Below are 15,241 nucleotides of genomic sequence, written 5' to 3'. Positions count from 1 at the left end.
TAAATCGATGCAGTGCAGAATCGCAAAAAGTGCTCCGGTCAAGAAGGGGGTAAAATCTTTCCGGGGCTGAAGCGGTTAAAGTTCTAGAAGTTGGTGAAAAGATATGGTCCTGCTGGACTGAGACATAAAGCTCTATGACATTGGATCTATAGTTACTCAACTCTTACACCTTAATGGACTAGAAACTAGTAAGGTCTGTACAAACCAACAGAGTGAAGACACGGTGTGTGTGGGGGGGGATATACATTCTTCAGGTTTATTGATAATATACAATTACAATGACTGTGAAATGTGCAAATAATACACTCGATGAATAAATATAAAATAATAATATACCGGCAAATAGTATACCGGCTGGCAATGATCTCTTTGTTTCTTTTTTTTGTACTAAGCAACAAGATGTCTTTTGGTTGGAATTTTCTGCATTACTATCAGATAGTATATGAATGTTTGGACATCTCTTATACTTATTTCTACATATGAAAAAATTTTAAAAATGTCTCATCTATCTAAAAAGAAAACCTGGTCGAAGGAGTTTAAAATTTCAAGCAGTCCCGAGACGGACAATATTTTTGTGCAGTTCTTCTTCAGTGACAGTTCATGGCTTGAAGCCCTTTCTGGACAGGGTTTTCTGAAGAGCTCCCATCAGGTCACTGTTTCTCAGGGCATATATAATCGGGTTTAGGAGAGGGGTGAAAACTGTATAAAACACAGAAATCAGTCTGCCTACAAGAAAGTTCTCAGTTTTGAGTTGAAAGTAGTTGAAAAGACCAGCCCCATAAAAGATGAAGACCACCGTGAGATGGGAACTGCAGGTGGAGTAAGCTTTCCGTCTTCCATCCATCACTTTAATTCTCAGGATGGTTTTGAAAATGTAGACATAGGAGAGGAAAGTAATGAGAAAGCTAGTGATTCCAATGCTTACAGATTCAAAATATAAAATTAAATAATTGAGGAAAGTGTCGGAACATGACAATTGAATCAATTGATACAATTCACAGAACAAGCCCGGGATGGTGGTGGCTTCAGGGAAGGACAATCTTAGCGCACAAAGTGCATGTACCAGGCAACAAACACATCTGAAGACCCAGAAAAAAGACGCTATCTGAACACACAAGTGAACGTTTATCATGGTTGTGTAACGCAACGGGTGACAGATGGCAACATAGCGATCATAGGACATCGCTGTAAGTATGGAGGACTCAGTGCTGGCAAACCAGGTGAAGAGGAAGACCTGGGTGATGCAGGTTGGGTATGAAATCAGCCTGTTTCCGGTAAAGATGTCAAAAGAAAAATGAGATACTGAAATCGAGGAGTTGAAGATGTCTAAAACCGAGAGGTTTCCCAAGAAAAAGTACATTGGGGTCTGAAGGTGAAAGTCCGAGACCACCAGGAAAATGATGAGAAGGTTTCCAGCCAGTGTGGCCAGATAGATGAGGAGGATCAGCAGAAATACCGGGATCTGAGAATCTGTGAGGTCTGACAGGCCAAGCAAAATGAATTCAGTCTGAGAAGTTTGGTTTCCCATGCGAATCAAAATATTCACTAAGAGAGGAGCAATAATGTGAGGTTTCGAGAAGACACTGTACTAGAGAAGACCCTGTTCACTGGACTGCAAAGGATCATTCACATCAAGATATTGAAAGCAAATAAAATACAGTTAATGAATTTTATACTTTAGATCAATTTGAATGTTTTGTACTGAAATAAAAACCAATTGAGTATCAAAGTTTGTGTCACATCTGCTTCACTGAAAAAAAAGGTTAAAAATATAGACATTGATTTTTGTGAACTTTCTAAACTTTGTAGCTTTTTGCATATTCTATAAAAACCAAACTGGAGCTTATTTTTTTTTTTATTATTTTTTTAATACTTTAAGATATGTCCATGTGATCAGATCCAGTAATCAATAATGAGAAAACATGTAACAACATTTCTTATATGTTTCAGTGCATACAATGATCAGGCGGTGATCAGAGCCTCATACAAGTCTATGCTTCATAATCAATTCCCGGATGTATCAATATAACTTCACACAGTAATATCATTCGGTAAGAGGTGGAAGGATTCATATATCTGAGTCATATATGATAACTAGAACTGGAAGGTCCTTAAATATACTTATTTTACTTTTATATATCTCTGACATACAGTATCTCACAAGATTGAGTACACCCCTCAGTCACATTTGTGTAAATCTTTTCTTCTATCTTTTCATGTGACAACACTGAAGAAATGACACTTGTCTACAATGTAAAGTAGTGAGTGTACAGCTTGTATAACAGTGTAAATTTGCTGTCCCCTCAAAATAACTCAACACACAGCCATTAATGTCTAAACCGCTGGCAACAAAAGTCAGTACACTCCTAAGTGAAAATCTCCAAATTGGGACCAATTAGCCATTTTCCCTACCCGGTGTCATGTGACTCGTTAGTGGTACAAGGTCTCAGGTGTGAATGGGGAGCAGGTGTGTTAAATTTGGTGTTATCGCTCTCACTCTCTCATACTGGTCACTGTATGTACAACATGGCACCTCATGGCAAAGAACTCTCTGAGGATCTGAAAAAAAGAATTGTTGCTCTACATAAAGATGGTCTAGGCTATAAGAAGATTGCCAAGACCCTGAAACTGAGCTGCAGCACGGTGGCCAAGACCATACAGCGGTATAACAGGACAGGTTCCACTCAGAACAGGCCTCGCCATAATCCACCAAAGAAGTTGAGGTCACGTGATCAGCGTCATATCCAGAGGTTGTCTTTGGGAAATAGACGTATGAGTGCTGCCAGCATTGCTGCAGAGGTTGTAGGGGTGGGGGGTCAGCCTGTCAGTGCTCAGACCATACGCCGCACACTGCATCAAATTGGTCTGCATGGCTGTCATCCCAGAAGGAAGCCTCTTCTAAAGATGATGCACAAGAAAGCCCGCAAACAGTTTGCTGAAGACAAGCAGACTAAGGACATGGATTACTGGAACCATGTCCTGTGGTCTGATGAGACCAAGATAAACATATTTGGTTCAGATGGTGACAAGCGTGTGTGGCGGAAACCAGGTGAGGAGGACAAAGACAAGTGTGTCTTGTCTACAGTCAAGCATGGTGGTGGGAGTTTCATGGTCTGGGGCTGCATGAGTTCTACTGGCACTGGGGAGCTACAGATCATTGAAGGAACCATGAATGCCAACATGTACTGTGATGTACTGAAGCAGAGCATGATCCCCTCCCTTCAGAGACTGGGCCGCAGGGCAGTATTCCAACATGATAACCATCCCAAGCACACCCCCAAGACGACCACTGCCTTGCTAAAGAAGCTTAGGGTAAAGTTGATGGACTCGCCAAGCATGTCTCCAGACCTAAACCCCAATGAGCATCTGTGGGGCATCCTCAAACAGAAGATGGAGGAGCGCAAGGTCTCTAACATCCACCAGCTCCGTGATGTCATCATGGAGGAGGGGAAGAGGACTCCAGTGACAACCTGTGAAGCTCTGGTGAACTCCATGCTCAAGAGGGTTAAGGCAGTGCTGGAAAATAATGGTGGCCACATAAAATATTTGGGCCAAATTTGGACATTTTCACTTAGGGGTGTACTGACTTTTGTTGCCAGCGGTTTAGACATTAATGGCTGTGTGTTGAGTAACATTGTAGCAAAGTGTAATTTCTTCAGTGTTGTCACATGAAAAGATAGAAGAAAAGATTTACACAAATGTGACTGAGGGGTGTACTTAATTTTGTGAAATACTGTATATCCCAGTTCTGTATAAAGAACACTCAGTCAGTCACATCAGTCTCTGTGCTAGAGGGGCTAACACTCTAATGTCCCCCCACCAAAATCACATCAGTGTTTGTATATCTTACATCCAGTAATAAGGAAGCGAATAATCTTAGAATGCATTTTTGCATAAGAATGATTTATTCATTATTGAATTGATTTCAATTGATCATCTGATTATTGATTGTCAAGTCATCAATAAAAGGGAGATTTCAGTGAAGGAACTAAACATCCTCCATCCATGCAGGTTGTAGGGTGATCGGTCACCTCCTCATCTCATCTATGGAGCTCTAATTTCTCAGCTCTTTATTGACATTATTCATGGAATCCAATATTTGGGTGAGTACTGGTGTCAGAGCATTTCGTCCAATGACACCGGACCTCCAACAAAACATTGGATCCATTCTGTATTCTTTGTCTTTTCCATTTCCCATCATGTAAAGTCTTAGTGTGAAAAGATCTGTAACATGATAAGAAGGAAAAGCAGCAATTCTCAGGGGTGTCGGTGTAACACTGGCTGTGATCGCTTTTATGGCTCGTAGAGTAAAAACTGAACTCCAGAACAGATCATCATTACAGGTCCTCCTTTCTGAGGAATACACAGACTGGGGTCATCGGATTTCTGGAATTCTCTTTCACCGTCCCAAACTGATGTGGGAGCCAATCAGAATATAGCAGGGAAGTGTGATAAGAAACAATGAGGAAGATTTACTAAAACCAGAGCACACAGAATCTGGAGCAGCCATGCATGGTAGCCAATCAGGTTCTAGTTTCAGATTGTTCAAATAAAGCTTTCACATAAAACCTGGAAGCTGATTGGTTACTGTGCACAGCTGCCGCAGATTCTGTGTGCTCCAGTTTTAGTAAACCCCCCCCCCATTGTAAGCACTCACCTGTATATTCAGAATCTCTTATTGATGATGGATGGGGTCTGTGTATGTTGAATACAGGGGATGGAGATGAGGAATATATAACACAGTATAATTGTCAGGAAGGATCGATCACCTTGTAGAAGAATATTTCATGTATAAAACAGCCAACACCTTCCTGTTCTAGACAGATGCAATGGGGTTGAAATTACTAAAGGCAAATCCACCTTGTACTACAAGTGCACTTGGAAGTGCAGTCACTGTGGATCTGAGGGGAAGATCTGAGATGAGGGGAAGCTCTGCTGACTTTATCATCCAATGATGTACAAGCAAAAATGCTTTTTTTTTTTTTTCCTTGCATCAGATCTACAGCGACTGCACTTCCAAGTGCACTTGTAGTGCAAAGTGGATTTGCCTTTAGTATATAAATCTCCCCGTGTCCTGTAGATGTCTTGTTATCAGACCTTGTGTTGGTCGGGTTCCTTCAGCCAGTTCTATACAGGAGATCGGAGTATCAGGTAGAGAGGACACACAGGTTCTCCCCCCCTCCCTGCACCATCTCACCGTATATAAAAGCATTCAGCATCTCCCTGAGATCTCCATCCATATCCCCCCGTGTCTCATTACACTGCCGAGATCTCACTGAGGCCTCATGACACAAAACAATCCAAAAATATCTTTGTGTTTCTTTTGTTTTTTTTTAATAGAAATGTCTTCTTCTCTTTGCTGTTATTGTGAATAGTGAATCATGTAAAATCTACTTAAATCAGGATCTCCATCCATTTTTTTTATAAATAAATCTCATATTTCATGGGAGAAACATGGAGGATGTTTTTAGTAGGCTTGAGGTCAGTGCTCTGTGAAGGACACTCAAGTTCTTCCACCCCAGACTCTTCCAACCATATATTTTTTTGACTTTTTACATAGGATATAGTTATGCTGGAAGAGAAAAAAAAGGTCTTGTCCAAAATTTTACCCCATATCTTGAAGGAGCACAATCATCTAAAATGTTTTTATATGTCGTAGCTCTAACAGGACTCTTCACTGGAGACACCTGAACTTCATAATTTGGGGGAATGTTCATATATAGCCCATATAGTGTCCAATATATATGTGTTTATCTACAATATCAACATATTAGTGTTATTAAGAATTTTTTTTTTTTTTTTGAAGAACAACTCAAAATCTGTGATTCTGCATCACATTCTGCAAACATCCCCCCATCCCACACACACTTTTCCAGAATAAATTAGAGATGAGAGAACAATCTAGAGTTCTCCCATGTTCCAGGTGGTCACAGTTCTACATGCTGCACACATAATGAGACATTGGTTCTCAGCGTGGTGATGACATTTCCTTCTTAGGATCCTCTATATCAGGGGTTTCCAAACAATGGCCCTCCAGTTGTTCAGGAACTACAATTCCCATCATGCTTGGTCATGTCTGTGAATGTCAGAGTTTTACAATGCCTCATGGGACGGGCAGTTCCGCAAAAAAGCTGAAGGGCCTTAGTTTGGATATTCCTGCTCTACATCATGGGTGCTCAACCTGTGGCCCTCCAGCTGTTGCGGACCTACAAGTCCTATCATGCCTCTGCCTTTGGGAGTTATGCTTTGAACTGTCAGCCTTGCAATGCCTCATGGGACTCCAGCAACAGCTGGAGGACCACAGGTTGAGCACCCATGCTCTACATAAAAGGATGCATTAGAACACAACCTTCGTCCCATTATAAACTTGAGCACCTAACCTGCCACCTAAAATAAATCCTTAACCTACCTAACACTGAATCTTAAAACTCACCCTAAAACTTCACACATAAACTCACCTTAAATTGTAAAGTATATCTAAACTCAAAACTTTTTCTTTTTTCATTTTTGAGTATGGAGTGAATAAGGCCTATTTTGTCATCTGCATCCAGTTTGGGAGATCTCCCTTCACTTCCTGTTCTTATAGAGTTATCACTAAGATAGGCATCACCATCGGAGTATTTAAACTGTTCTTTTATTCATATAAATAAAAGCTGACCATTATAAGCACCTCAGTATTAAATGGATTGTCTAAACGCTCTAGATTTTACTTTTTTTGGACAGTTTAGTCCTTTAATCCCTCCCCCCACCCCAGAGACCCTATAACAGGACTATTATGCCTGTGGGTGGGAAGACCTGCCTAATCTCATGACCACTGTGATTGGATGTCACAATGGTCACATGATCATGAGCTCCCTATCATTTATGATATTTGGTCTCTGTACTGGGAGCATGCATTGAGAGCTCGCTCTATGCAGAAAACTCTGCCAACCATTGCCATTGACACATTGTCAGAAACCATGAAATCAGACTGAGACAGAAGTAAAGTTAAATCACACTTGTTTAATAATAAAAGTAAATAAAACAAAACGTAGACAAAACATAGCCAGAGTTCAGGAACCGGAATGGATAGTCAGACAAGCCAAACGTCAGGGAGCCAGAGATGAGCATAGTAAAACAGCAAGCAGGATCTGGAGCCAGAAGGGATGTCAGCCAAGCAAGTCTTTTAACAGGAATGCAGGAGAATGTCTCTGTGATGTTGACCAGGCAAAGGCAGAGCTCCTCTGGATTGGACGTTTTAAGTAGACAGGACTGACGAGCAGGATATCATCAACAGTTGAGTACCTGTGGAGAGATAGGAGCTGGCAATTAGCCGACAGCTGAGCAGCCAGCTCAGAGAAAGAAGAGCTGAGCCCAGCCCTGACACACATATGTGTGGTGTATGGGTGTTTAAGCTCAACCTCTCTGCCACCACACATATGAGCTTTGTGGATGGCATGAGGAAAGGAAATAAAAGGAAATTGTCAAGTAAAAGACTTTCTGTCAGGACCACCAGGTGATGATAAAAAATTAAAAAATAAATAAAGCCCCAAGAAGGAAACTCTAACCTCCCCCTTTATATTTTATACCCCCCACGATAGGAAACCTAAAGCTCAACTCCAAAATGTGAACATTTAAACTCTTAGTCCCCAATGTCAACAAATAACCCCTTACATAGAAGTATCCAATTTTATGGAATACTCCCTCCATCCAGTACCTTCAGCAACAGTACAAGGGGTGAGCCCGATGTTCGAGTCGAACTTACGTTCGACTCGAACATCGGGTGTTCGCCGAATACCAAACATTATGGGTCGTTCTCAGGAAATTCGAGCGCCCTTGGAACGCCCCAAAATAAACAGCGAAACCGTCAATTGATGGCTGCTGATTGGCCAAAGCATGCACCTGACCTGCGTGCTCTGCTGTGAGAGCAACGATTGGCCAAAGGGTGCCTTTGGCCAATCATCGCTCAGGGGCTTAGTCCACCCCCCACACTATGTAAGGCCTTACATAGTTTTATGAATGAGAGCAGCAAAATTACATTTGTAAAGGAAAAAATGTCATTTAAAGTTGCTCGCAACTGTAATGTATTGTCAGATCCTGGCAATATAGATAAAAATCATTGAAAAAAACAGGAAGGGGTCCCCCCCAATCCATTAGCAGGCCCTTTTTGTCTGGTATGGATATTAAGGGGAACCCTGTGCCAAAATAAAAAAAAATGAGTGGGGGTCTCCCCCAAAATCCATAGCAGGCCCTCCAAGTCTGGTATGGATATTAATGGGAACCCTGCGCCAAAATAAAAAAAAAAAGGCGTGGGGTCCCCCCAAATCCATACCAGACCCTTATTCGCACACACCTGGAAAGCCGCAGGAAAAGGGGGGGACAAGAGTGCGCCCCCCTCTCCTGAACTGTACCAGGCCACATGCCCTCAACACAGGGAGGGTGTTTTGGGGTCCCCCCAAAAGCACCTTGTCCCCATGTTGATGGGGACACGGGCTTCATCCCAACAACCCTTGCCCGGTGGCTGTGGGGGTTTGCAGGTGGGGAGCTTATCAGAATCTGGAGGCCCCCTTTAACAAGGGTACCCCCAGATCCCTGCCCCCCATGTGAATAGGTATGGGGGTACATTGTACCCCTATGTAAAAACAGGTCAATATCTGCGCTACTCAATAATAAAAAGTCATAGTATGAGCAGCCAGTAAAATTTGTTGATAAGCAAAATAAAAATATAAAAGTCCACATGCCGTGCTAAATGAACAGTACATCCAAGAAGGGAGAGTTGACAAACCCGTCACCAGCTTCAATGTGTATGGAAAGCACACCACACCACGTGGAAATCAAATCTGCTTACCAGACAGCTGTAAAAAGTAGGCATGTAATAGACAGACCAAGACCACAGCTCCGCTCTCCAGCCTTGAATAATGGGTGTGTAGTATCCAAGCATGGAATTTAGCAATCATCAGGCACTCACATACAGCCAAGTAATCTCGAAATCCAACATAAGGTGATGAGACATCCAACCAAAAGGTCAGCGGCACCCAATGAAAGACAAGGCAGCCAATAGTGTAGCCCTTATGATAATATAAAGAATTTATTGTAGTAACTTACATTACAGAACAGGAAAATGAACATCATGATGCACATATGGGTGTGGCTTTCAGCATGCTAGTGTCAGCCCACCTGACATGTTTCATCCAACAGGATATCATCGGAGGCGTGGCTATGTGACACCAGCACGCCCTTTTATTAGAGTCATGAATGACGTTTCAGAAGGGTAAACCCCTGGAACAATGCGCCAGCCAGAAGTGAGGTCAGTGGAGCGCATCACACACCGTGCCCGTGCTCCACCACCTAATCAGAATCACGGATGACGCTCATCCCAGAAGAGTGAATACCCGGAATGACGCAACAGCTGGAAATTAGGTCGGTGGAGCGCATCATGCACTGCACCTGTGCTCCACCGCTGAATCAAGGTCACAAATGACGCCCATCTCTGAATGAACCCTGGAATGAAGCGCCAGGTGGAAATGAGGCCAGTGGAGCGCATCATGCACTGTGCTCGCGCTCCACCGCCTAATCAGAATCACGGATGACACTCATCCCGGAAGAGTGAACACCCGGAATGACGCGTCGGCCGGAAATTAGGTCAGTGGAGCGCATCACGCCCCATGCCTGCACTCCACCGACGAATCAAGGTTGCGGTTGATGCCTATCCCGGAAGAATGAACCACCGGAATGATGCTCCAGGTGGAAATGAGGTCAGTGGAGCGCATCATGCACTGCGCCCATGCTCCATGACCAGGCAATCATCTATGAATTACGCAACACCCGGGACTCGAAGACCGGACATAACGAATGAATGGACAGCATTGAGTGGGTGTCATCCATAATAGGCAAATGCTCTGAAAACTGAAGATACAATCAAAACATAAAATTAACATTTAAACAACGTATTGGTAACATTATAGGTAGATAATATGACATTATAGGAGGCTACCTATAAATTAAAACATTAATATAAGACCAATAATTAAAAAGCATATCACAAAAAAAGCCATCTAGTGGCAGAACTGAGAAACTACTTAAACACATAGGCCCAAGTGTATATGATGAAAAGGAGAATGACTAAATCAGCAATTATTAATAAAACTATTAACATTCCAGTCAACGTTTAACCCAAAGGGGGTATGACATTTAAGGTCATAGATCCATCGAGTTTTCATCTGTGAGATCTCTCTCTTGGTCATACTTCCTCGCCAGTGAGGTGTAAATCTATCAATGGCAATAAAAATAGTTCCTGCTGGATTTTTATTATGACATTCCAGATAACGGCGGGAAACTGTATTTTTGGGAAACCCTTTCTTAATGTCAGCCAGGTGTTCCTTGATTCTGACATTCACAGCTCTCATAGTGCGGCCTACATATTGTAGACGCATGGACAAATCAATAAATAAACCACATTTTTAGATGTGCAGGTGATGAAAGTATTAATATCATACACCTTAGTATGAGACTTAAATTGGCAAATTTTCCTATCTTTGTTTTTTCACGTGGTGTGGTGTGCTTTACCATACACATTGAAGCTGGTGACGGGTTTATCAACTCTCCCTTCTTGAATCTACTGTTCATTTAGTGCCGCATGTGGACTTTTACATTGTACCCCTACCCATTCACCAAAAAAAGTGTCAAAATGGTAAAAATGACAAGAGACAGTTTGGGACAAGTCCTTTATTTTAAAAAAAAGTGTCCCGCGATGCAACTTCATCTTCGATGAGAGCGCCGATGACCCGAGAAAAAAAAAAACTCTGCCTCTATGGGAGGTATCCCAGGACTGCAGGCTTATGGCAAAGACAGCTGTTATATAGCTGACCCCGTCCCCTCTGATGTTATGTGACAAATGGAGTTTTTCCATTTTTATTTTTGTTCTCGGTCCATCGGTGCTGTCATCGAAGATGAAGTTACATCGCAGGACACTTTTTTTTTTAAATAAACTGTCTCCTGTAATTTTTTACCATTTTGACACTTTTTTTGGTGAAGGGGTACAATGTACCCATTCACATAGGGATGCGGGATCTGGAGGTCCCCTTGTTAAAGGGGGGCTTCCAGATTCCGATAAGCCACCTGCCTGCAGACCCCCCACAACCACCGGGCAAGGGTTGTGGGGAAGAGGCCCTTGTCCCCATCGACACCCTCCTCATGTTGACGGCATGTGGCCTGGTACGGTTCAGAAGGGGGGATGCTCTCTCATCACTCCCATTTTCCTGCAGCCTGCCAGGTTGTATGTTTGGATAAGGGTCTGGTATGGGTTTTGGGGGGACCCCCACGCCATTATTTTTAAATTCTGGCGTAGGGTTCCCCTTAATATCCATACCAGACCTGAAGGGCCTGGTATGGATTTTTCAGGGACCCCCACGCAATTTTTTTTTTTATTTTGGTGCCCGATTCCCTTTAATATTCATACCAGACCCAAAGGGCCTGGTAATGGACTGGGGGGAACCCATGTAATTTTTTTAATGATTTTTATCTGTATTGCCGAGACCCGACAATTCATTACAGCCGCGAGTAGTTTAAAATGACATTTTTTCCTTTAGAAATGTCATTTTGTTGTGGTATTGTTCTAAACACAGGAAAAATGCGCCCCTTTACAGGCATACTATAGACACCCCCCAGGTACGATATTTAAAGGAATATTTATTTTTTTATTGTTTATCTTTAAGCATTAAAAAAAATCACTGCTCCCGAAAAAAGGCCATTTAAAAATTTTTTTTTGCATTGATCCATGTCCCCTGGGGCAGGACCCGGGTCCCCAAACACTTTTTATGACAATAACTTGCATATAAGCCTTTAAAATGAACACTTTTGATTTTTCATGTTAATGTCCCATAGACTTTAATGGTGTTCCGGTGGCTTTCGAATTTGCCCCAAACATTGCATATTGTTCGCTGTTCGCCCGAACATCCGAACAACCAAAGTTCGGCCCTAACTTATGCTCGGGCTGAACCCTTTGCTCATGCCTGGTAAGGGGTTATTTGTTGACATTGGGGACTAGGAATTTAAATGTTCACATTTTGGAGTTTCCTGTCGTATTAAATGTAAAGGGGGGAGGTTAGAGTTTCCTTCTTGGGGCTTTATTTATACACCTACAATTACTAGTTGCGCTTTCAGTGCCATTAATTGTTAACGGCACACCAAACACAGAAGCAAACACACATGCTGCAAAGTACAGTAAAAAACACGCAACCCACAAAACGCCAACATGTCCCATGAGCCACATGTAGTGCAGCCAATTGAAATCAACAGACAGGAAGACACAAAGAGAGTTCCCGCTATGCAGGGATGTGAACGGGACATGGCAGCTGAGTATTTCTGTCCACTCCCTCCTATGTGTGCTAAAGGAGAAGTTGGGCCAACCCTCTTTTGACCCTACTTCTCCTGTAGGTCACACTTTGGCAGGCCATACATGGGGTTGAATTTTTTTCTTTCGAAAATCGTATCTAAGAATTTTCGTTCATATTTCGCACCATAAGTGGGGCTGCAGCAGCAGCCGATTTTTATGCGGTAATCAAATTTGAGTAATGGAACATGTTGGAAATTTTTTTGAAAAACAAATGGTTTTCGAATCAATGATGGGAGAATCGTGCGATAAATGTAATCGGAAAAAAGAAATGCGCAAGTGCAAGAAAAAAAAATTCCCGGCCACGAAAACTCTTTTCTGTAGCAACATGAGGTGAAATTGAAGACTTGGTTGGCCGGATTTCTAAATAAATGGTGGTGGCATCATCGGATCAAATAACACACAAATTTTCTGATTTTCTAAAGAAAATTATTTCCAAATTCGGCCATGTACGGCCAGCCTTAGTTTTGAACTTCTGTGACCCATATTCAGCCGGCAGTGGGGTAAAATTCCGCTGTCGGCGGACGTCACTCAGCCGGTCCAGTTTTGTTGCTGGAAATTCCGAGTGTGTACACTATTCCAACGCACAAAGTTCCACGCATGCTCAGAATCAAGCAGAAGAGCCGCACTGGCTATTGAATTTCATTTTTCTCGGCTTGTCGTACGTGTTGTACATCACCGCATTCTTGGCGATCGGAATTTCAGACAACATTTGTGTGACCGTGTGTATGCGAGACAAGTTTGAGCCAACATCCTTCGGAAAAAATCCACGGTTTTGTTGTCAGAAAATCCGATAGCGTGTACGTGGCATTACACTTTTAAGCATTTATTTTATTTTATTTATTTATTTTTTGCATTGGTACATATTCCTCAAAAAAGTGGCCATTCCCCCCAATACTATTTTTTGACACCCCTACCTATTAACCAAGAAAATTTCTAAGCCCATGCATTTCAAATTTGATAGGTTTATCTCATCAATTTCAAGTCTGGCATATGAATTTCACTGAACCCTGCTCAAACTGAACCAAGGGCAGTTTGGCTCATCTCTGAACATAAAGTGTAATATGGGTGATGTGAAGCTCAGTGGTAGATGTGTTTTTAAGTCTGCGGTAGTTGGCTATTAGGTTTATGGGTGTGGCAGCCCCGTTTTTATTAAAAGAAACAAAAATAATAGTCCATGCAAACATAATTTGCCCACCCAGGGGTTCTTCTCCAGTATATAAACACAAATGCAAAAAAATAAATACTGAGCCACCTGGCTCTTAGGCTCACTCTGTTTCAACCTGCAGTTCCTTGCTGCACAGGCCTACTTCTGGCCTTAACAGGATTCTCCACCCCCCCACCCCGGGGTTAGTTCACTCTCCCCGATACTTCAGGTCTTCTTCCAACCCCCTTGGACTTGCTAGCCATTTTGGCTTTCCAAGCCTCCCAGACCCTCCCTTGGTCTCTCAGGCCCGAAGAGCCATTCTGACCTTCCCTGTCCTTCGGGGCAAGAAGTCCCCCTCACCAGGGGTGCAGTCTCAGACAGAGACAACCAGGTCCCCTGACAGGGCTTTGAATCCAAATGGCAGCAATGGCACCAACTCTAACTTCCACCTCCTTCAGTCCGCGGTAGTTGGCTATTAGATTTATGGGTGTGGCAGCCCCGTTTTTATTAAAAGAAACAGAAATAATAGTCCATGCAAACAAATTTGCCCACCCAGGGGTTCTTCTCCAGTATATAAACACAAATGCAAAAAAATAAATACTGAGCCACCTGGCTCTTAGGCTCACTCTGTTTCATCCTGCAGTTCCTTGCTGCACAGGCCTACTAATGGCCTTAACAGGATTCTCCAGCCTCCCCCTCCTCCCTGGGTTAGTTCACCCTCCCCAAGACTTCAGGGATTCCTCCAGCCCCCTTGGACTTGCTAGCCGTCTTGGCTTTCCAAGCCTCCCAGACCCTCTCTTAGTCTCCCAGGCCTGACTTTCCCCATCCTTTGGGGCAAGAAGTCCCCCTCACCAGGGGTGCAGTCTCAGACAGAGACAACCATGTCCCCTGACAGGGCTTCGAATCCAAATGGCAGCAAGTGCACCAACTCCAACTTCCACCGCTTTCTGCTTTCACCAACCCATCGTTATAAGGGATGTGTGCACCTGGGCACACAACCTGCTGGCTGGCCACAACACCCGGACACAGGGTTGGAGATTCCGTCCCACCCAAGACTCTTAGGAATCTCCAAACTACAGAGCACCATCCGGAAATAGCAAAATCCGAAGAAAGCTGCCAGAGCAGTTTTCTCCTCTCAAAATAAATGCTCTGTAGATTTCCAGTCAGCAGGCATGAAAACTCTGTCTTTTTCCTGGCTACATCCATATTGACAGAGCCTCGCCGCGTCACAATAGTTACTCTGCTCTTATACTTTGACTAGAAGCAAGTAAGGTCCAAACCAACAGAGTGAAGAATGAGAAGACACCGGGGCATAGGCTTTCTTTAGGTTTATTTGATGCTTTCACGATGATGACATTCAATTAGAGTGTAATGCGCAAAACATTTTGCAAATGCTCTAGACCTGACTGCAATGTTCTCTTTGTTTTTCTTTCTTTTTCTTTTAAGCAACAAGATGTTGCATAGGGGGTTATTTACCAAAACTGGAGAGTGTAAAATCTGGTGCAACTTGAAACCAATCAGCTTCCATGTTTTATTGACAAAGCTTAACTGAACAAGCTGAAGTTCAAAGCTGATTGGCTACCATGCACAGATGCACCAGATTCTGAGTGCTCCAGTCTTAGTAAAATCCACCCCGTAATGTCTTATGGTTGAAATATTCTGTACAGCTATCAGATTGTAATGTTTGGACATCTTTTGAACTAATCGCTAAATATCAAAATGAG

General features: G+C 42.8%; 1 protein-coding gene across 1 annotated transcript; it reads right to left on the bottom strand.

Moving 5' to 3' along the window:
• Nucleotides 1-598: 598 nt before the first annotated feature.
• LOC141147488 (olfactory receptor 7C1-like) lies at nucleotides 599-1,528 on the bottom strand. Its single transcript, XM_073634723.1, has one exon. The coding sequence runs from the start codon at nucleotides 1,526-1,528 to the stop codon at nucleotides 599-601; it is 930 nt and encodes a 309-aa protein (XP_073490824.1).
• Nucleotides 1,529-15,241: the final 13,713 nt, after the last annotated feature.

This window comes from Aquarana catesbeiana, linkage group LG06, assembly GCF_042186555.1.
Source record: "Aquarana catesbeiana isolate 2022-GZ linkage group LG06, ASM4218655v1, whole genome shotgun sequence".
In the NCBI taxonomy this organism is placed as follows: Eukaryota; Metazoa; Chordata; class Amphibia; order Anura; family Ranidae; genus Aquarana; species Aquarana catesbeiana.
Note: the sequence above shows the minus strand (reverse complement) of the source record. Positions and strands in the feature narration are given on the sequence as shown.